The sequence below is a fragment of the Pogoniulus pusillus genome, chromosome Z, assembly GCF_015220805.1.
Source record: "Pogoniulus pusillus isolate bPogPus1 chromosome Z, bPogPus1.pri, whole genome shotgun sequence".
In the NCBI taxonomy this organism is placed as follows: domain Eukaryota; kingdom Metazoa; phylum Chordata; class Aves; order Piciformes; family Lybiidae; genus Pogoniulus; species Pogoniulus pusillus.
Window position 1 is genome coordinate 89,177,431 of NC_087309.1, and position 22,310 is coordinate 89,199,740.

General features: G+C 47.5%; 1 protein-coding gene across 4 annotated transcripts in view; it reads right to left on the reverse strand.

The window, feature by feature from the left end:
* Positions 1 to 22,310, reverse strand: part of CTIF (cap binding complex dependent translation initiation factor) — a 210,071-nt gene that overhangs the window by 135,585 nt on the left and 52,176 nt on the right. For 3 of the 4 annotated variants that reach the window (XM_064176803.1, XM_064176801.1, XM_064176802.1), the window contains exons 4-6: positions 17,133 to 17,255; positions 9,922 to 9,995; positions 4,869 to 4,973 (exon numbers count right to left, since the gene is read on the reverse strand). In XM_064176803.1, the coding sequence (XP_064032873.1) occupies positions 4,869 to 4,973; positions 9,922 to 9,995; positions 17,133 to 17,255 (302 nt within the window). The remainder of the gene's footprint in view (positions 1 to 4,868; positions 4,974 to 9,921; positions 9,996 to 17,132; positions 17,256 to 22,310) is intronic. The other variant, XM_064176804.1, reaches the window with a different exon arrangement.

Sequence of the window (22,310 nt, forward strand, 5' to 3'; positions counted from 1 at the left end):
ACCTACCCCAGCATTCAAACAACACTTTGGGTAACAGCAGCAGTGAGAAAAGCAAAGGCAGTTCTGAGATTGTACGACTGGGTGATTCAATGCCCACACTAATCAAAAGCAAAGCCCACCTGGAAGAAAAAAAGCAATGGGGACACAAAAATGTAATGAAAAAAATGTTTCCTCTGAAGCACTGCTCATTTGTTGGTCTCCACAGGAGCTCCTGCTCCCCAGCTGGGAAAGGTGTCAATGCAGAAGCGCAAACACAAATCTCAGAGAGCAAACAGCAATCAGTAACAATACAAACACACAATCTGAAGGAAAAAAAGCACCTGGGGTGAGAAGCCAAGCACTGACAGACAAAGCACAGAGCTGGCAGCTGAACTATTTTCTTCTACCAAAAGAAGGGAACAAAACCAGTCTGAAGGTAATTACTAGCAGGAGAGTTTGTAATCATAGCCTGCTGCAATGCTTAACCACTCTTTCAGTGATGAGATCTTTCCTCCTGTCCAAGCTAAACCTCCCCTGGCACAACCTGAGGTCATTTCTTCCCATTCTGTCACTTGCTTCTTGAGAAATTAACCCAACCTCCATCTCACTCCAACTTCCCATAAGGGAGTTGTAGAGATCCAGAAGGTCTCCCCTCAGCCTCCTCTTCTCCAGAGTAAATAACCCTGGGTCCCTCAGTCACTCCTTATAAAACCTTTGTTCTAGACCCATCATCAGCTTTGTTGCTTTTATTTGGATGCACTCCAGCACCTCAATGTCTTTTTTGTAGAGAGAATGATACAGGAGAATTAAAAATGGACAATGAACATCATCCCTCTGCATTCTCTAACAATTCAGAGGATCTGTTTGTATTATGCAAGAATGACAATGCATTTTTTGGTCAATCAGTGACAAGATACTGTTAAATTACTTATTAGAAAGAAATTCTGACAGTGACAGACCCAGGAAATCAGTGCCCAGAAGTCAGGAAACAACAAATCTTAGTGGAATTAGGGAAAACAAGAGGAAATACACAGAAAAAAAAATCTCATCCAGGCTCAAAAACCAGCAAGCTGAATGGAAACAATTTAATTAGGACAGAATTATGGGAAATAATAAGCACTCAAGCTACACTCCATGAAACATCTGCTTTAAGGCAAAACACACACAGATTTATGTGGATGCTGCTAATTTAAAGTGAGATTTCATGCTAAATTTTGGGTTTTGATGTTTTTGATCTTTTTACTTCAGGAGATGGTTTAGTGCCCACGGGTTGATGTTGAGTCAATGATATGACTCGATGATCTTAAGGCCTTTTCTAACCTTAACAATTCTGTGAACAACTGACTTTCTCTTACAGATGTGATTTACAAAGTCAAATATAGAAAAAGTATCACACAATACAATACAGATATTTTAATCTACATTTGAGTGTGTGTGTGTCTGTCTGTCTGTCTCTATCTACCTATACATGAGAAAATCCAAGTTAAACATCTGCAAACAGGTAATACCACTTGCAGGTGGAGAAGGCACCAAATATTATCAGTTGCAGGAAAATATCTGTCCCAGGGTGAATGCCTGATGCTGAACTGTGGCGTCATAAAAGCCTTTGATGAGGATGAGGAGGCAGGGATTAGGGATTGACCTGCTAGTGAGCAGCCCGGAGGACAGGGGTCTGGGGGTCCTGGTGGGTAGAATGATGCCCATGACCCAGCAATGTGCCCTTGTGGCCAAGGAGGACAATGGCATCCTGGACTGTATTAGAAGGACTGGGGTTAGTAGGTCAAGAGAGGTTGTCTTTCCCCTCTACTCTGCCCTGCTGAGGCTGCATGTGGAATACTGTGTCCAGTTCTCGGCCTCTTAATTCAAGGACCTCAGGGAACTATTTGAAAGAGTCCAGTGCAGAGCCACAAAGCTGCTGAAGGCAGTGGAACATCTCCCTGTGAGGACAGGCTGAGGGAACTGGGGCTCTCTTGCTTGGAAGCAGAGGAGCCTGAGGGCTGCCCTCATTCCTGCTGATAAAGATGTGCAGGACAGTCTCAGGAGGATGGAGTCAGGCTCTGCTCAAGGATGTCTAACGACAGGAAGAGGGAAAGTGGGAGCAAGCTGGAGCAGAGGAGATTCCATGTGAACAGAAGTTAAACATTTTTCACTGTGAGGGTGACAAAACAGTGGAACAGGCTGATCAGAGAGGCTGTGGAGTCTCCTTATCTGGAGACTTTCCAAACCTGCCTGGACATATTCCAATGCAGCTTCCCCTAGGTGATCCTGATCCGGCAGGAGGGTTGAACTGGATGACCTTTTGAGGTCTCTTACAATGCCTAACATTCTGTGATTTTGTGATTAGGGGCATGAAGGCAGATTCCCCCCACAGCCTGAGCCTGAACTACAGGATGCTAGACACCTCTAGCAGTCCTGTTTCAAAGAGGTGTTATAGAAATTTCTTAGTGGACAGCAAATAATAAAGCGATACTCAGGCTTGGCACATACTTGAATGAAGAGAAAATATCAACTACTGTTTGAACTGGCAGAGCAAAAGGACAGCTGGAAATACCAAGCAGACAATTTCAGGTCAGAAAGGAGATAGAGTTCTTTGGTTTTGCTTAAGCATTTCACTTGGATACCACAAACCCCACTACCTTCCAGATGTCCTTCTAGAGGAGAACACTTCTGCCATGCAAAACACACTTGATGTCAATCAAATGGAGGGACACTGCCAGTCTCAGGCAATGATCAGGAACAAAATGGTCTCTTAGATGCTTAAAGTGTAGAGAACGCATCTTGAACAGCAGCTTTCTTCTTTCTTTTTCTATTATTTTTTTGAGTGCACAGCTAGAAGGTTAAACTTCCACTCAGGGCAGATGGAAAATGCCTAGCTAGCAGGTTTTTCTCAGAGGTTCAGCCAGCTGCATCACAACCAGCACAGATTTAGCATGGGAGAGTGATGCATTCAAGATTGCACAACACACTTCAGCAGTTAATAAACAAACCAAATTTTGTCAGTGCTTCCTCTATTTGTGAATGGAGTTAAATCCAGGTGGCAGATGGTCATCAGTGGTGCTCCCCAGGGCTCAGTGCTGGGGACACTTCTCTTCAACATCTTTATCTGTGATCTGGGCGAGGGCACTAAGGACACCCTCATTAAGTATGCAGATGACACCAAGGTGGGCAGGAATGTTGATCTGCTTGAGAGCAGGGAGGCGCTGCAAAGGGACACACACAGGCTGAATGGATTGGCCAAAGCCAATGGGATGAGGTTCAACAAGGCCAAGTGCTAAGCTCTGCACTTGAGTCACAGCAACCCTATGAATGCTCCAAGCTCATGGCAGAGTGGCTGGAAACTGCCCAGTAGAAGACCTGGGGTGCTGTTTGACAGCTAGCAGAAGATGAGCCACTGTGTGCCCCGCTGGCCAGGAAGATCACCAGCAGCCTGGCTGAAATCAAATGCAACATGGCCAGAAGTAACTCCTCCACTAGAGTGTCCTTTTCTGCCTGGCACTAGTGAGGCCACATCTCAAATACTGGTGTTTTCCAACCAAAATTATTCTATGATTTTATGGCTGTGGTATACCATTTTTACAGAGGAGCCTTCATCTCATTTTTCAAAACCACCAGCAGAAGAGGAGTAAAGATGGGCTAGAGGCACTTAGTGACTTAAAAATTTCCTGTCACATTGTTCAAAATTATCTGAAATCTGCTGTCCATAAACCTGCAGTAAACACTTGCAATGCAGAACAAAAAGCCTTGCACAGTCATGTGAGTCTTTCTGTCACCACACAGCACAGGAGCTACTTGCTGATGCTGAACTAACTGAGCAATGGAAAAAAACTTCTGTGAGAGAATTTCCATCCCTGTACACAAAGTGTCAATGAGAAGTCAGGGAATTCCAGCATGATGGGGATTGTAACGGACCTCTGGAGATCACCTAGTCCAATGCCCCTTGCTAAAGCTGGGACACCCAGAGCAGGTTGCTCTGGATTGCAAAGTCCAAGCAGGTTTGGAATCTCTTCAGAGAAGACTCCATAATCTCTCTGGGCAGCCTACAAATCTTCATCTGCAATCTTCTGAACATATCTCTGAAACTCATTCTGATTTGTTCCCTTCCTCTGTGCCTTGTATGAAAGAGAGAGGAAATCCTAAACTGTGATTGTTTCTCAATATGCAAGGAATCTGCACAGAAACAGTGGTGTCCCTCTGAGCCACACACATCATCCTCTTGGTGCCAGACAGCATGACCAACAACCAACCAAAGGGGAACCCAACAATACCACGGATGTCCCTGGAGGCTGTCACCACCAAAAAGGGCTGCTTACTATTTGGATCACACTGATGCTCCCACCTTCCCTGAAGTCTTGCTGGGGAGAACAGTGGAAGCCCTGTCACTTGTGGGAATTGTAACCACAATAAGCACTAAGCCAGGACCTCTCCTACAATATTCAGAGATGTTTATGAGACTTGAATTATGGAATCATAGACTGCTTTGGGCTGGAAGGAAGCTTTGGAGGCCATCTCTAGCTCAATTCCCCTACCATAGCCTGGTGCATCATCAACTCTATCAGGTTGCTCAAATCAGGCCTCATCCAACCTGACCTGTAAAGTTAACTTGGATCTTGTTGGATCTTAACTTGAATCTGGAAGACTTGGGTCCAGCATGCTTTATAGACCAAACTCTACCAAGAAATGCAAAACAGAGTGAGCAGCTCTGCTCTAGCCTGGATCTGGATGATGTAATAGCCAGGCAGACTGACTGTGGCATTCTCAAACCTTATACTGGTTCACCACCTCTTCCCCCTGTCCTCCACGTGAGCCACACCATCAAATTAGCATTCCTACAACAAGAGAGTAGTTAGAGACCCTGCTGGAGAAGACCATCTAGCATGAATGGCACTCACCCTTCTCTGTCTATGTGAGGCAAGGGGTGTTTGGACGTGTTTCGGAGCTTTCTCTGAAATTGGGTGAAATCTAGTTTTTCAGGCTGCAAGTCCCACGTTGCACCACTAGGAAAGAAAAACAGGGAGAGACAAAGAAAGAAAGGAAGTCCATCACTAATATAAACACCACTCAGATGAACAGCATTTGGCATTTTCAGAGCCTGTAGGTAAGGAAAGCTGATACTTCTGGAACACACCACTCTCCACTGCAGAACATGTGGATGCAGGCCTCCTCTAACCTTTCCTCTGCTCCATCAGTCCTGAGAGATCAATGGTGGGGAGCAGAATCCCATCTGCAGCCTGTGGAGGAACCCATGCTGGAGTAGAGGACTGATCGTAAAGAAGTCATCAACATGAAGGAAGCCTGCCCTGAAGAAATCCATTGCTAGGAGGACAACAGCCCAGAAGGGACCTATGCTACCTGGAGAACTTAGTAAATGACTTTCCCCCATGGGAGGGACACCATGCTGTAGAAGGTGAGGACTGTGAGGAGTTTCTGCCCCAAGGAAGAGTTGGTAGGAACAACATGGAATTAACTGGGACTGACCACAACCCCCATTCTCTGCCCCTCTGTGCTGTTGGTGAGGAAAACCCAGAAGGAAGGCAGGGATGGAGGGAAGGTGCCTTTAAGACCAAGTTGCATTTATCACTATCCTACTGTGATTCAGTTAGCCAACTGGCAGTGTTTTTGCATACATGAAACTAATTTTAAGTCCCAAATGTGAGTCTGTCTTTTGCCCATAACCATAACTGGTGAGAGAGCCCTTCCTGTCTTTTTTTCTTGACCCTCAAGCCTTGTTATTTTTTTTTTTGTTTATATTTTTTTGTTTTGCTCTATTTTTTTCCTCCCCATTCCACCACAGTTGGGTAGGAATGAGTGAGCTGCTCCCTGGTGCTTTGCTGTCAGCTGGCTGAGCTCAAACCACAACAGCTGAAGCAACAGCTGAAGAGTTCTTCCCAGCAAATGCAAAGCCACCATGTGACTGCACCTCTAGTTAATGGAAGAGTAAAATCCTGGAGCAGCATAGAATCAACCAGGTTGGAAGACATTTCCAAGACCATCCAGTCCAACCTATCACCCACCCCGATATGATCAACTACACCATGGCACTAAGTGCCTCATCCAGGCTTTTCTTGCTCATCTAGTTCTTTGCAGAGAGATTGAAGAACTTCCTCCTAACATCCAGCCTATACTTCCCCCAGCACAATTTGAGACTGTGTTCCCTCATTCTGTTGCTGCTTGCCTGGGTGAAGAGACCAACCCCCACCTGGCTACAACTTCCCTTCAGGTAGTTGTAGACAGCAATGAGGTCACCCCTGAGCCTCCTCTTCTCCAGGCTAAACAACCCCCAGCTCCCTCAGCCTCTCCTCACAGGGTTTGTGTTCCAGGTCCCTCACCAGCTTTGTTGCCCTTCTCTGGACACACTCCAGCACCTCAACATCTCTCTTGAATTGAGGGGGCTCAGAACTGGACACAGTACTCAAGGTGTGGCCTGACCAGTGCTGAGGACAGGGTAAGAATAACCTCCCTTGTCCTACTGGCCACACTGTTCCTGATACAGGCCAGGATGCCATTGGCTCTCTTGGCCACCTGGGCACACTGCTGGCCTCTGTCCACCCATCCAACCTGTCCAGGTCCCTCTGCAGGGCTCTCCTACTCTCCAACAGAGCCACACCTGCTCCTAGCTTGGTGTCATCAGCAGACTTACTGATGATGGACTCAATCTCCTCGTCTAGATCATTAATAAAGATATTGAACAGGACTGGGCCCAGCACTGATCCTTGGGGAACACCACTAGTGACAGCTGCCAACTGGATGTGGCACCATTCACCACCACTCTCTGGGCCCAGCCCTTCAACCAGTTCTTGACCTGTACCAGAGTGAATCTTTCCAAGCCATGAGCTGCCAGCTTTGCCAGGAGATTCTTGTGGCAGACAGTGTCAAAGGCTTTGATGAAGTCCAGGTAAACTACATCCACAGCCTTCCCCACATTCACCAGGTGGGTAACCTGATCATAAAAGGAGATCAGGATAATCAGGCAGGCCCTGCCCTTCCTAAACCCATGCTGTCTGGGCCAGCCTGTAGGTGCTTTGTGATGGCACCCAAGATGACCTGTTCCATGACCTTGCCTGGCACTGAGGTCAGGCTGACAGGTCTGTAGTTTTCTGGTTCCTCCTTCCAGCCCTTCTTGTGGATGGGCATCACATTGGCAGCTTCCAGTCTTTGGGGATCTCTTCAGTGAGCCAGGACTGTTGATAAATGATGGAGAGTGGCTTGGTCAGCTCATCTGCCAGCTCTCTCAGCACCCTAGGATGGATCCCATCTGGTCCCATGGACTTGTGAGGATCCAAGTGGCTCAGCAGGTCCCTTACTTCTTCCTCCTGGAATACAGGGGGACTATACTGGCTCCTGACTCCATCTGCCAGCTCAGGAGGCCAGATGTCCTGGAGACAACCTGTCCCACGATTGAAAATTGAGGCAAAGAAGGTGTTAAGCACTTCTGCCTTTTCCTCATCCTTTGTTACTATATTCCCCTCTGCATCTATCTAGTAAGGACTGGAGGTTGTCCTTGCCCCTTTCTCTTGACATTAATATACTTACAGAAACATTTTTTAATTCTCTTTAACAGCTGTGTCCAGCCTAAGTTCTAAATGGGCTTTTGCCTCTATATTTTTTTTCCTATAAGATCTAGCAACATTCTTAAACTTTTCCTGGGATACCTCCCCTTTTTCCCAAAGGGATACACTCTCTTTTATTTCCTTTATGCATTCAGAAGCTCCATGCCTATCCAGTCTGGCTGTCTCCCTCCGCAACTCATCTTCAGGCACACTGGGGCAGTCTGCTCCCATGCCTTCAGGAGTTCTTTCTTGAAGCAGGTCCAACCTTCCTGGACCCCTTTGTTTTTAAGGGCTGTTTCCCAAGGAACTTTCTGAGTTAGTTCCTTAAATAGGCCAAAGTCTGCCCTTTGGAAGTCCAGTGTGGAGGTTCTCTTGATGCCCCTCCTGGTTTCATGGTATCTTGAAAACTCCATAATTTCATGGTCACTGGACCCCAGGCAGTCTCCAACCACCACATCTCCCATCAGCCCCTCTCTATTTGTGAGCAGCAGGTCAAGCAGGGCTGCACCCCTGGTAGGCTCACTTAACAGCTGGGATAAGAAGTTGTCCTCCACACACTTTAAGAACCTTCTATATTGCCTCTTCTCTGCAGTGTTTAAGTCTCAGCAGATGTCTGGCAAGTTAAAGTCACCCACAAGAACAAGGGCAGGTGATCTTGAGGCAGTCTCCAGCTGCTTAAAGAATGATTAATCAACCTCTTCTTCCTGGTTGGGTGGTCTATAACAGACTCCAACCAGGATGTCAGCCCTTTTGGCCTTCCCCTTAATTCTCACCCATAGGGACTCAACCTGATCATCCTTAATCTCTACTTCCCTGACATCCAGAGCATCCCTAATATACAGAGCCACTCCTCCACCCCTTCTCCCTTGCCTGTCTCTCCTGAAGAGTCTGCAGCCATTGATTACAGCACTCCAATTGTGTGAGCCATCCCACCACGTTTCTGTGAGGGTGACAACATTGTAGTTTTCCTCTTGCACCAAGGCCTCCAGCTCCTCTAGTTTGTTACCCATACTTAGAATCATAGAATCAACCAGGTTGGAAGAGACCTCCAAGATCATCCAGTCCAACCTATCACCATGCACTTCAGCTGGGCTGCTGCTTTTACTCCTGTCTCTGGCCTAGCACCCTCAGCCTCCTTCGGTTTGTCTCTAGTACTGTTGTGTTTAACCACGCACTCCCCCACTGCCTTCCAGCCTAGTTTAAAGCCCTTTCAACAAGCCCAGCCAGCTCATGTGCCAGGATCTTCCTCCCCCTCTGAGATAGTTGTACCCCATCTGTCACTAGCAGACCTGAGGCCATATAAAGTTCCCCAATATCAAATAACCCAGAATTTTGTTGATGGCACCAGCCTCTGAGCCACTCCTTAATCAGACATGATTTCCTGTTCCTCTCAGCATTCCAACCTGCAACTAAGAGTACAGATGAAAAGATTACCTGTGCCCCTGATCCCTCAACTGCTTTTCCCAGTGCCTTCAAGTCCCTTTTGATTGCTTTTAGACCTTTGGTATCAATCTCATCATTTCTCACCTGTATAACCAACAATGGATAGGAATCTATACCAGCAGCTCAGAAATGGCTCAAGTCTTGCCCATGCAGCTCTCAGATGATTACAAGTAAGCATCATATCACAGAACCAGAATCACAGAATGTCAAGGGTTGGAAGTGACCTCTGGGGATCACTGGGTCCAGCCCCCCTGCCAAAGCAGGATCACCTAAGGCAGGCCACATAGGAACATGCCCAGGTTGGCTCTGAAAGTCTCCAGAGAAGGACTGTGATTGCTTAGTAAGGGGTATTCAGTACTAAAGCACTTGTAAAAGCCAGTTAAGACTTACCAAACCTTAGCCCAAATTGTAAAGGTCCCTACAGTGTCTGTTTATGAAACTTGGACGAGGTAAAAGTCTCACTGGGTCACAAGAGATGTCTGTGAGGGCTAAAGTATTGCATACCTAGCTCTGACCGAGAGCACTGGTGCAGAACAGAAACAGTTATGTTTATTCCTCAGAGAAGAGGCCAACAAAAATGCACATTTGTCTTTACATTTCCTTGTGAAGATTATTTTTGTAAGAAGAGCAATTCAAACTTCAGTTTGAATGTAGATACCCCCTCACTCTCCTTTCCACTGGAAAGGAAGTCGTTGGAACACGATGTGACCTGTTCAAATCATGACTTGTGCAATATCCACACAGGTTTCAGATGTCTGGACTGCAAACCCATGCAGCAGCCCCTCCTACGCATGCAGATTGATTATGCTCAGTGCCATGGGCTACACCAGGAGAAGCAGTGTGAGTGTCAGCAGGGTACTCACTGGTGCCTGAGTACTGGCAGGATGGACACATGGGCAAAGGCCAAGAGAAGGTACAATCCATCTCTGGAAGCATTTTGAAAACAGCTTACCTGAAGGAGTCAAAGGTGTTGGCAGCCCAGATGTCTGTGCCCAGCATGTCAAGGGAGCTCTCCTTGTTGCCATTCTAGGAGGGAGAGAAAGGTGGTTACTCGTTGGAAGGCACACAGAGTTGTCTGGACTGTGGTGCTACCTCTCCCACCACCAGCCACAGAGGTGTCCTGGCTCTGCACATAAGCTCCTCCACTCTCATGTGAATCCCTGCTCACTGCAGCACAGAGTCCCCTCACCACACCGGAGGGCAAGGAGTGACACAGTTGCAGCCTTTGGGACAGAAAGCTGTGGACAACACGGAGCAGACAACACACAGGCTCATCTCTGACTCCAGCCATGTCCTCCTACCCCACCATCCACAATCTCCAAGACTACCAAGGCAGGTTGGTTGGCAGGTAGGTTGACATCTGAGCCATGAAGACACTCAGGTTCAGAACCACAGATCAGTTGAGGTGGAAAGTGACCTCTGAATCTCATCTAGTCCAGCTCTCCTGCTCAAGTAGTGCCACCTACAAACAGGTGCCCAAGACTGCATCCAGATGGCTTTCAAATATCTCCAAGGGCAGAGATAATATTCACCAGCAGCTACCAGAACCTGCTGTCACCAGTAAGTACACAGAAAGCCTTCAGGCTTCTGCAAGGAGTCACAGTGGCAAGACTTCTCCTTGCTCTAACAACAGGCAGAGGACATCAGAACTCCACATCATGCTACCTCTGCTATGCACATCAGCAAGTGAGCGTGCATAGTTACTGTGGTACACATCCCATCAACACTGAATTGAAGGTTCCTTCCCCTGAGAAACAAAATGATGACCCAAAATCATGTGAACAAACACATCACACTCATCCTTCTTGGACTCTGAAGAGTCATCAGCATACATGTGTGCCCCCTGCAGCCAGAGGGCTGCTCTCTCCACCTATTACAGGCGAAGAAGTAAAGCAGGTTGGGTTTTGCCATTCAAGACCACTCAAGAAACCAGAGTTGACTCAGATTCATCTGAGATGGACACATAAATGCATACCTGACACTTTCTCAGATTAGTCCTTATCTTACACATGTTCAGAGTATTTATGTCAGTCCACAGTGGCCCCACTCTGTTGAGACATGCTGGAGAAAGTGGCTTCCAGACATTCCCCATCCTGTAACTCCAAATTTTATTATTTTCAATTATTGCTAATTATTATCTTTAAAAACTCCTAAACTTTGACCATTTCTGAATGAGGTCCCAGATCTCAATCAGACCAACAGGTGATCAGTATTTACCCAACAAGCAGGACACGCATCCTTGGCGCAGCCTACACTTCACAGCCATTCCCAGCACAGCCACCATTGCAGACAGCAGATACGCCAAGCACTGCCACGCTGCTCCATTTTGTCTGCTCCAAGCAGTCTATAGATTACAATTTTAACTCCCAGAGGTTTGCAAGTCAGCAAGTCTCTGCCTGGAAACAAATTTGAACAAGCTCAAGAGATGGGCCCAGGTGAAACTCATCAGGTCCAATAACGCCAAGTACAAGGCTCTGCACACGGATCAGGGCAATGCCTGGTGTCAATCCAGGCTGGGGATGAAGGGCTGAAGAGTAGCCCTGTGGAGAAGGACTTAGGGGTGCTGTGGGGTGCAGAGCTAGACATAAGTTGATACCTAGCATTGCCAGCCTAGAGCCAGCCTTGTCCTGAGCTGATCCCCAGCAGTGTGGGCAGCAGGGTCAGGGAGGAGATTGTGCCCCTCTGCCGTGCTCTGTTGAGACCCCCCCTTGCAGTGCTGGGGCCAGCTCTGGAGCCCTCAGCACAGCAGACAGGGACCTGTTTGAGCGAGGCCAGAGGAGGCCACAGCAATGCTGGCAGGGCTGGAAGGACTCTGCTGGAAGGCCAGGCTGAGAGAGCTGGTCTTCAGGCTGAAGACGAGAAGGCTCTAGGGAAACCTTCTGGTGGACTTTCAGACTCAAAAGGGGTTGATAAGAAAGATGGGCACACATTTTTTTTGTCAAGGCCTGTTGTGATAGGACAAGGAGTGATTGTTTGAAACTAAAAGAGGGAGATTCAGAGTGGAGAGAAGGAAGGAATGTTTTAGACTGAGCATGGTGAGAGCCTGTCCCAGGTTGCCCAGAGATGCTGGTTGCTGCCCCATCCCTGGAACAATTCCTCAACATGACTCTGAGCCATCTGCTCTAGTTGCAGATGTCCCTGCTGACTGCAGTGGGGTTGGACCAGATGAGCTTTTAAGGTCCCTTCCAATCCAAACCATTCTGTAACTCTACTATTCTCTGAACTACAGAATTCTCCTGATGAGTTTTGAAAGCAGAGCTTTTTATTTCAGGCAAATGAAAGCAAAACTTTCTCCCATCAAAGAGGGAATTTAATTCTCTAAATATACAGAAACATCCTCATGCAGCCGACTGAAAATACATGTTCAGGTCTCCCTAGCTTTCACACAAAGAAGAGATACTTCTTGCAGACAGATCCATTTCTCTTTCCATTTCCTATGGACATGGGAAATGTTGAGGACCTGTCAATGAGTTTTTTCTACAAGAGAATTTCCTAAGAATAAAGTATTTGAGCTTATGGAGGAAAACTAGGAACAAGTAATAAGTTCCAGTTAACTCTGAGACAAATCAGCAACAAAGATACTAAATGCCAGAATTTAAGATGAAATGGGTTCCCAGTCCAACAAGTCACATCCTAAAATTGTTGCCCAACTTTAGCTCAGGACAGGGCTTCTGAAAAGTCACTCCTAGGGATCTGAAATAAAGTGCCTGGCAAATACCTTCCCACCCTTGTCTGGAAATCTGTGTGGATGTGAGTGGAGAGTGTTGGTGCTGACACCTCCTAACCCATGGTGTAAGCAGAGGCTGCACAAGCATTTTCACTAAGCTTTCCTGCATAGGCTCCTTGGTGCTCCACCACTGAGCACAGGAGGGAAAGGTCTGACACTAATCCCATCCATTAGGGGACACTGCAGCAATGCAGTGTGAAGGCAAAGATGGGTGCAGGCTTCTAGGCCATGCTTGGATAGTCTCACTTAAATGAAGCTGCAACTCCTGGTCCTCCTAGATGATGTCCCCTTGAGCTCCTGAAGATGCTCCAAGCATTAAGATCAAAGAATCATAGCGTGATCATGGCCAGGAAGACCAATAGCATTCTGGGGTGCATTAAGAAGAGCATGGCCATCAGGCCAAGAGAGGTTCTCCTTCCCCTCTACTGTGCCATGGTGAGTATTGGAACTGGAGTTTTCTCTCTAGCTCTGGGCTCCCCACTTCAAGGGGCAGAGAGGTACCAGTGAGTGCCCAATGGAGGCTATGAGGATAATGAAGGGACTAGAACATCTGTCTCATGAGGAAAGGCTGAGAGACCTGGAGCTGTTTAGTCTGGAAAAGAAAAGATTGAGAGGAGATCTTAGAATCACAGCATTGCATTGTCTGCTTCCAAGTCTGATAAACCATGTCCCTCAGCACGTCAACACATCCTTTAAATCCCTCCAGGGATGGAGACTCCACCACTGCCCTGAGCAGCCTGGTCCAGAGCATGACAACCCTTTCAGTGAAGCAATATTTCCTAATGCCCAGGCTCCCCCCTGGTGCAACTTAATGTTGTTCTCTCCCCTCCTGTCACTTGCTACTTGGGAGAACAAACCATCACCAACCTTGCTACAATCTCCTTTTTGGCAGAGAGAATTATACACTCATATGTGACCTGCCTAGGTGGCCCTTACACTTTGGCAAGGGGGTTGGACTGACTGATCTCCAGAGCTCACTTCCAACCCCCACCATTCTATTAGCCTATGATTTGTGTAAGAAGACTCCTCTGAAGGTCATCCAGTCCAGTCAGCAGGGATGTCTGCAACTACTGCAGAATGTTCAAAGGCACAAGCAACCTCACCTGGAATGGTTCCAGGGATGTGGCATCAACCATCTCTCTGGACCACCCTCAGTGTGTCAAACATTTCTTCCTTCCTTCCACTCTGAACTTCTGTCTTTTAGTTTGAACCATCACCCCTTGTCCTGTCACAACAGGCCCTGAGAACAAGTCTGTCCCCAGCATTATTTGAAGCCATTTTTAAGTCCTGTAAGTCTGTAATGAGGTACCTTGACTCCAGGCAGGCTCCACAAAGGTGGTAACAAGGCCAAAAGCTCATGCCACTTGTCATTAAGCTGTGAGTCACTGTGGTCATTCCAAAACATCCTTAACAGGTCAGGCTCCAATGACCTGTGTTTACAACTGGTTTCTGTCTCGATTCTCAAAGCAAGGAGCACGTTAGTGGCCCAAGTCAAACTGCACTGCAGTGTGTTTGTAAAGCACTCACAGGATGGCACCACACCTTAATAACACTCTAAAGGAGTTCTAGGAGAACGCTGGGAACGGATTTGGTCTCAGTGCCTCTTGTGGCAGGACAAGAAGTGGTGGTTTAAACCAGAAGAGAAAAATTCAGAGTGAAGGAAGAAATGTTTGACACTGAGGATGGTGATAGCCTGTCCCAGACTGGCCAGAGAGGTGGTTGATGGATGCCCCATCCCTGGAACCATTCCAGGAGAGATTGTTTGGGCCTTTGAGCATTCTGCAGTAGTTGCAGATGTCCCTGCTGACTGCAGAGGGGCTTGTGACCTTTAGAGATCTCTGTCAATCAAAAGCATTCTGTGACTCTAAAAAGCCAATTCTCAGGTCCAGGACCAAAAAAAACTCAAAGTCACATGTGATTAAGAAAAGAAGTGACCTGCTATCAGTTCCTCCATGGCTGCACTCACAGCCACCAGCAGCTACAACATGAAGCTCCCATTGGCCCAACCCTCAGTTCCAGATAATCATTTTCACAGCAAAGTGGGACAGAACTGCTAAACATTAATGAAGCCCCTAGAAAAAAATGACTGAGAGACACGGTGACGAGAAAGATGCCAATACCCAGAGAGATCAGAGACCTGGTGAAGCAGATATCACAGGCAGACAGTTTAAATGCACATCCATGAGCTCTGCCCTCCAGCCCCTGTGAGCACACGTCATCTCCATTCACCACAGTCCTGCCCCTGCAGCTGCCCACACAAACAGAGGGATGGACCACGCCACCTGCCACGTGCAGTCTGGCTGTTGACCCGAGCATGCAGCTTCAGCAAATTCCCCACACATTCAGCATTTGCATGCAAACAGCAGCTTTTCAAAGCCCAGCTCAGTGTCCCACCAGCTCCTCTCACTGCTGCTTGCTACCACTCTCCAGTAAACCACCAGAAATACAAAATCATGGTCTTCATCACGTGTAGATGGGATGCTGAGGGACGTGGTTTCATGGTGACCTAGGAGTGGACTTCACAGAATCACAGAATGGTAGATGTTATAAGAGACCTCTGGAGACCATCTAGCCCAACCCTCTTGCTAAAGCAGAGGCACCCACAGCAGCTTGCCCAGCACCACAATGGCCAGGTGGGGTTGGAAGCTCTCCAGGGAAAGAGCCTCCACAATCACTCTGGGCAGCCTGTTCCAGGCATCCAGCACCCTCACATCAAACAAGATTTTCCTCATCTTTAGATGGAACCTCTTAAGTTCCACTTCATGCCTACTGCCCCTTGTCCTGTCACTGGGCTCCACTGACAAGAGTCTGGCCCCATCCTCTTATCTCCCAGAAAGGGGAGCATTGATCAGATTCCCTCTGGGGCAGCTCTTACGCAGGCTTAGTAGTCCCAGGTCTCTCAGCCTCTCCTCCTCAGAGAGATGCACAAGGCCCCTCAGCATCATCACAGCCTCCCCAAAACTTTCCCCTGCCTCTCTTAAATTGAAAAGCCCTGAACTGGATACAATACTCCATATGTAGCCTCACTAGGGCAGAGTAAAGAGGGAAGAGAATCTTCCTCCACCTGATGAGATACAATGATCTTAATGGTCTGACTAAAATAATTCTACAGTCCTGCAAGTCTGAGACTATAACAGCATCAGCTCACTGTGGTGCTTGGTGTTAACAAAAAACAATGGTAGGCTGAGTCCATGGTATAAATGCAGGGATTATCCTGTCATGTGTTACTTCTTCAGCATTATTCAATGCTGTGTTTCTGGAAGATTCCCCTATCCTTCATCATCCTCCTCAGCTGAGTACAATCCCTGGCTATGCTCTGGTAGACAAGTAAATAAAAATATAAGATTTTGAAATGTCTGAAAAGGCTCCAGCTAAAGGTTTCCTTGTTGAAAATTGCAAGTTTTCCTAAGAAAAATATTGACATTTTGAGGAAAACAGTATTACTGCTGCTGAAAGAAAAGAGGCAACGCTGGGTTTTGCTCTCAATAGAAAGGACCATCACTTTCTAGCAACAACATGGTTCTGTGGATCCCACCACATCATGGCTCAGGAGGACAGACTATTTCCTCAAGCTCTCCAGGACAGATGAGATGGATGAATGGATCTTGACAGAGCACTGGAGCAGGCTGCCCAGAGAGGTTGTGGAGTCTCCTTCTCTGGAGAGATTCCAAACCTGCTTGGACATGATCCTGGACAACCTGGGTGCCCCTGCTTTAGCAGGGAGGTTGGTCTAGATAATCTTCGGAGGTGTCTTTTATATAACCTTGACCACTGGCCCCAGGCCTGCCAGACTCTGTCCTCCACTTACTAAGACAATCAGTGCTCACGTGTGCAGAAGGGCAGCAGCTCCAAGAGGAGACAGAAGGACAGAGGTTAATGAAAACATACAGAAGGAGTCCCTGGTCTGAGTTCAAGGAACAGACCTAAAACCAAATCAAAAGCAAATTCTTACAGCCTTTTTCAGGGCAGAAAGGTAACTCCCTCATCCAGCCCTGTTGAAGGTTCCCACGGAAAGCAGCTGGGCTTGAGGTCACCATTTCACACCACCTATGTGGTGTCCACTGTCACATCAGCAGACTTGCCAGAAAACAATTACAGGCATCTCTTAATGCCCAACAATTAAAACACTCTGAGACTGCACACAAAGAAAAAAAATCTAATTTCCTTTGCACTACACCAGATGACTAAGGTCTTCTTTCCCAATATTATGGCACTCTGCCCATCTCAAGAGACTCCTTGAGGCTAAAGGACAGCCACAGCCCTCAGGAGGCAGGCTACACATCGTGTGTGAATTAAGTAGGTCTCAGGTGTCCTTCACAGCCGACACGCGTGCACACTCTGTGTGTAGGCACACACACAAGACATATCACGAGGGGGATGCCTCTGATCAACAGCAAGCAAAGGACACAACTTCACCACATCACTACCAGGAATACCTTGGTTGATTGCCTCAACTGGCTGCTTCTCCCGTGGCTGCCAGACCTGGATCCAGACCCATGCCCGGACCCTGACCCCGGCCGGGATCCTGTGCTCCCACTGCTGCTGTGATCCCACACTTCCTGGAAACAACAAACAGCTTGCTTTAGTCAAGGGCAACACCACAAAAACCACTGACCTGATGAGCCAGGAGAGCAATGGCTACCAGACCGCAAGTGTAAACACCTACTAAACCATACCCATGCCCAACACCCTCATATAGGGGGGGGTTCTTGGAGTCCTTTAGCATGTTCTGGTCACACTCTGCAAAGGGATGACATTGTAGGAGGTTTCAAGGAAGAGATTTGTTTTTAGTATGCCTAGTCTATAATCCTCTACCTTCATGAGGACTGATCATGTATCCTCGGCAACCTTTACGTCCTCTGAAACTGCTCGAGGGTATTTGACAATGGCTTTAAAAAGAATGCTTTAACTTTTGGTCCACTCTGGAGTGGTCAGGGAGTTGGACTAGGTGATCATTGTAGGTAGATTCCAATTGAAGTAGTTCTATTCTATTCTATCTCCCAAAACCAAGTCAGTTTTTCCCTCCCCTTAGTCCACTGCTGGACTTCACCTATCTGAGGACACTCGGGAGTTCATCAAGAGAAACATTACACAAATACTGTTTTTGCCTATCAGGGAGCTGGCCTCACTGTTCTCTTTTCTTCTCTCAACGCTTGTTCAGCTGTCAAGAAACCAGCAGGTTTCTCATTCAGCCAGCAGCCCTCAGAGCATGATGAGTCATCTGAAAACCAGAATAACTCACTCAACCAGTCCTATCTACCCAAGCATCCCACAAGGTGCCTGGGGAAGGAAGCTGGATTATTGTCAACATAATTGCTCCAAACGCTTTGCTTAGACCTTTGAAGTGACCTAAGATGATTAAAAAAACATGAAATCACAGAGTGCAGAATATTCAACTCTTGCAAGTACTCTGAAAACCTGGGAAATACAAGAGAGAGTCTTGGGACTGGTGTGAGAGCTAACACATCTCAGGCTTCTGTGAGGGTTTCCTGTGAGATGCGATCATGTCTCAGACATCCCCTTGAGTCCCTGCAGACACTGCCACAGGCTAAGACAAGGGTAGAGCCACCTTGGCCTGCGAGAGCTGAAAGCACACACTAGCAAAGCAAGGCATGAACTCCTCTCTGCACAACAACCAACTCCAGGTCATTAAGTTGGGGGTACAGAGCAAGTCCCAGCTCCATCACTGCCACCTGGGTTGGATGGGGCAGAGAGAAACCATAGTAGGTGAATGCTATCCAGTGGTACAGGGCAGACCCTAGCACCTGTGAAACATCTCAGTACTCACCCAACACCAGGGGCTGGAAGCAAAACCCATCAGTACTGTTTTTCTGTGCTAGCCCAGCTACATGTTCTGCATCCTCAACCTCAAACAAGCTCGAAGTGCAGAATTAGACTGGACTTGTAATGGGGGTGCTCAGACACAGTTCCAGGTTGTAATGGGGGTGCTCAGACACAGTTCCAGGTTGCCAAGAGGTGTGGTAGATACCTCCTACCTGGAACCATTCCCAGTGAGGTTGCTTGGGGCACTGAGCAACTTGCTTTAGTTGCAGATCATAGAATGGCTTACACTGGAAGGGACCTCAGACATCATTCACCCCAATTTGCCTGCCATGGAGCCTCAACTAGACTTGGCTACTCAAGGCCTCATCCAGCTTGGCCTTGAACACCCCAAGGAGGAGACATTCACAACCTCTCTGGGAGCCTATTCCAGAGTCTCACCACCCTCATAATGAAGAACTTCTTCCTAAGCTCCAATCTAACCCTGCTCTCCTTCAGCTTCAAACCATTCCCCCTTCTCCTGTCTCTACACACTCTCTTGAAAAGTACTGCTGCGGCCCTCCTGCAGGATTTCTTCAGCTATTGGAAGGCAGCTGTAAGGTTCTCCTGGAGCCTTCTCTTCTCCAGGCTGAACAGCCCCAGCTCTCTCAGCATATCCTCACAGCAAAGGTGCTCCAGCCCTTCAGCCATTTTTGTGGTACTTCTCTGCACTCACTCCAGCAGCTGTTTCCTTCTTCTGCCAGGGACATCAGCAGTGGAGACAAGATCAGAGGTGGGGGTCTCAGCAGAACATAGTCAAGAGCCAGAATCTTGTGCAGTCCAGCACAAAGCTTCCTTCTGGGCTGCGTGAGGGCACTACTGACTCCTGGGGAGCTTTTCAGCAACCAACACTACCAAATCTCTTTCTTCAAAGCTATTCTCAACCTATCCTGCACCCAGCCTGTATGTGCACGTGGGGTTAACCTTGATGACTGCAGAGAGTGTGAACTAGATGCCCTTAAAAGGTCCTTTCCAACCCAAACTAAGCTGTGATATCACAACTGTGGTTGCTATAACCTAAAATCAGCACTGACTTCAGAAGGAGAGGTCAGCTTGGTTTAAGGCTGTATATAGTTGAGATTTAAGAGATTGTGGCTATTCCCACCACAACAACAGCAAAAAGCACTTTCCTCCCTCCTCATCACACCATGGCTTGAATCTCCTGGTAGCTGCGAAATACCAAGTGGCACAAAGTTTAAATTGGCATAGAGTGGGGAAAAAAACGTGACTGATGCCACTTGGGAAACCCTAGGGAAAAGTCATTCTTGCAGGCCTCCTGAGAAGAGGGAAACATCTCATTTGAAGTGGGAAAGAGTTGCACCAAATGAAAAGATGGTTGGAAGAAATGGAACCTTCAAGAGAGAAGGATTCATTATCAGTTTACTGTACCCTACACACTGAACATCTTCTTTATCCATGTATAAAAACATTCTGTGTCAAATGAGATCTTGCCACCGTAGGCACCCTTCACCTGAAGGGCCCACTCAAAACAAATATCACCATCTGATTACATCCAGTGGACTAAATTTCTGGTTGTGGTTTCCTGCAGACCACTTGAGGTTATTTAGATTCCAGAAATATGGCTGGTTACACCCTTGTGAGAAACAGGGTTTCTACCACCACACATCAATGTTCAACTCACCGAGACAAATGGATGTGACATGAACCAGCTAAATAAAAAACAGAGGCACACTTTCACTAAACTACCTTGTCTCCTGGCTCTGCTTCATGGTCTGGAGACTTCTCCCTCCTTGATGCCCTTTACATTTAAGATCATCATGTCCAACAGTTAACCCAGCACTGCTAAGTCCATCACTTACCTGTTCCAGCGGGAGGTGTCCCTGCCTATGGCGAAGGGCTGGAACTAGATGATCCTTGATGTCTCTTGGAGCCTAAATCATTCTGTGACTCTACAGTTCTATAACCCTTGTCCCTCAGCAGCATACATGCATGGCTTTGAAACTTCTCCAAGGATGAGGACCTCATCACTGTCCTAAGCAGTCTCTTCTAGGACTTGAAAACCCTTTCAGTGAAGAAGTTGTTCCTCATGCCCAAACGAAACTTTCCCTGGTACAACTTGAGGCTTTTTCCTCTTGTCCTGTCACTTCTTCCTTGGGAGGTGAGACTAACTCCTACCTTGCTACAACCTCCTTTGTAGCTGGTAGTTTAGAATGCTGTAGAAGCTGAAAAGGCCAACTGAGTAAGGCCTACTAAAACTCACGGTCAAACTCACCAGCACAGCCATGCTCAGCATCTTACCTCAATTTCTGACTAACTGCCAAAGGAAAACAACTTTTTCTGCTCCTTTACTGACAGGGATTCAAACCTCCAGAATAGCAGTGAGTCCGCAAGTAACTCTTCCAGGCATCTCTGCTGGCTTTGTGCCCTCTAACAAAGCAATTTCGTGCTAAAACATAGCCATCTTTGCAGACTTCCTTTCTGCAGGAGCAGGGAAACTCACAGTGACCTCATGGGTGACGCTGGAGGCGCAGGAGAGGTAATCATCACTTCCTAAAATACACCAACTGAGTATCAGAAGCATTCCACCAGCACGATTGTAACGATCATTAAAAACCCATCCCAAATCCACGGGATTTGGAAGCTGGATGTCAGCTGAGAGCCAAAGCTCCATGGTGGTGAGGGCACAACACTGCTCACTCTCCACTCCACAGCATGGCCACCAACATATCTCTCTTGCTAAATTCATTCATCATGTCAAGAATGGATTCAGCCACAGCTTTAACAAAGGCTGAAGGAACAGTTAAAATGGCATGAAGTTTTCCACCCCATGCCCTTGACACCCACCAAGCCAATCCCCCATCATCCAGCCCCTTAGTCTCTGCTGTACCCTCAAAAGACCAAGACTCTCCTACTAGCTCTACTAACATCCCAAAACCACCACTGAACTCTTGTTCCCAGCTTTTGTTTGGGCTCCTCCACCCAAATTCATGGTCTGTATTCACCAGAAGATGGGACCCCCAAGCCACACTTTGATGCTTGGAGGGAAACATCAGACCCTCCAGAGACTGATTCCCAGCAGTTTTTCTGACGCATGCTAATCCTGCTGGCCAAGCTGTGCAGCCCATCGGGAAGAGTGAGGATTGTGGAGATCAGCAGTGCCAAGCTGCCTCCCTGGGAGGGGAGCTGTCACACCCAACACTTGCATTTTCATGAGCAGCAATCAGATGTGTCGATCACACTGTGACTGTCACCTTCTCAGCTCCCTTGCTGTGGCGTGGCATAATGAATCCCCTCACCTGTGCCAGCTCAAGAGTTATCCCATTCTGCTGCTGCACTGCAAGGCTGAAAACCCCATCTGCATCAAGAGGAAAGAACTACCCCCAAAGCATGGGCAAGAAATGACAACACAGAATCACAGAACACTTGGAAGGCACCTCTGGAGATCATTCAGTCCAAATCCCTTACTAAAGCACGGGCACCCATAGCAGCTTGACCAGGATCACCATGTCCAGGTAGATTTGGAAGCTCTCCAGAGAAGGAGACTTCACAAGGTCTCTGGGCAGCCTGCTCCAGGCCTCCAGCACCCTCACAACAACAAAGTTTCTCCTCACACTCAGATGGAACTTCCTGGGTTCTAATGTGTGACCATTACCACTTGTCCTGCCACTTAGTAATACTGAGAAGAATATGGCCCCAACCCTTGCTGAACATTGATCAGATCCCCTCTGGGGCTGCTCTTCTCCAGGATCAACACTCCCAGGGCTCCCAGTCTTTCTTCCTCACAGAGGAGCTCCAGGACTCTCAGCATCTTCGGAGTCCTCACTGGAGTCTCT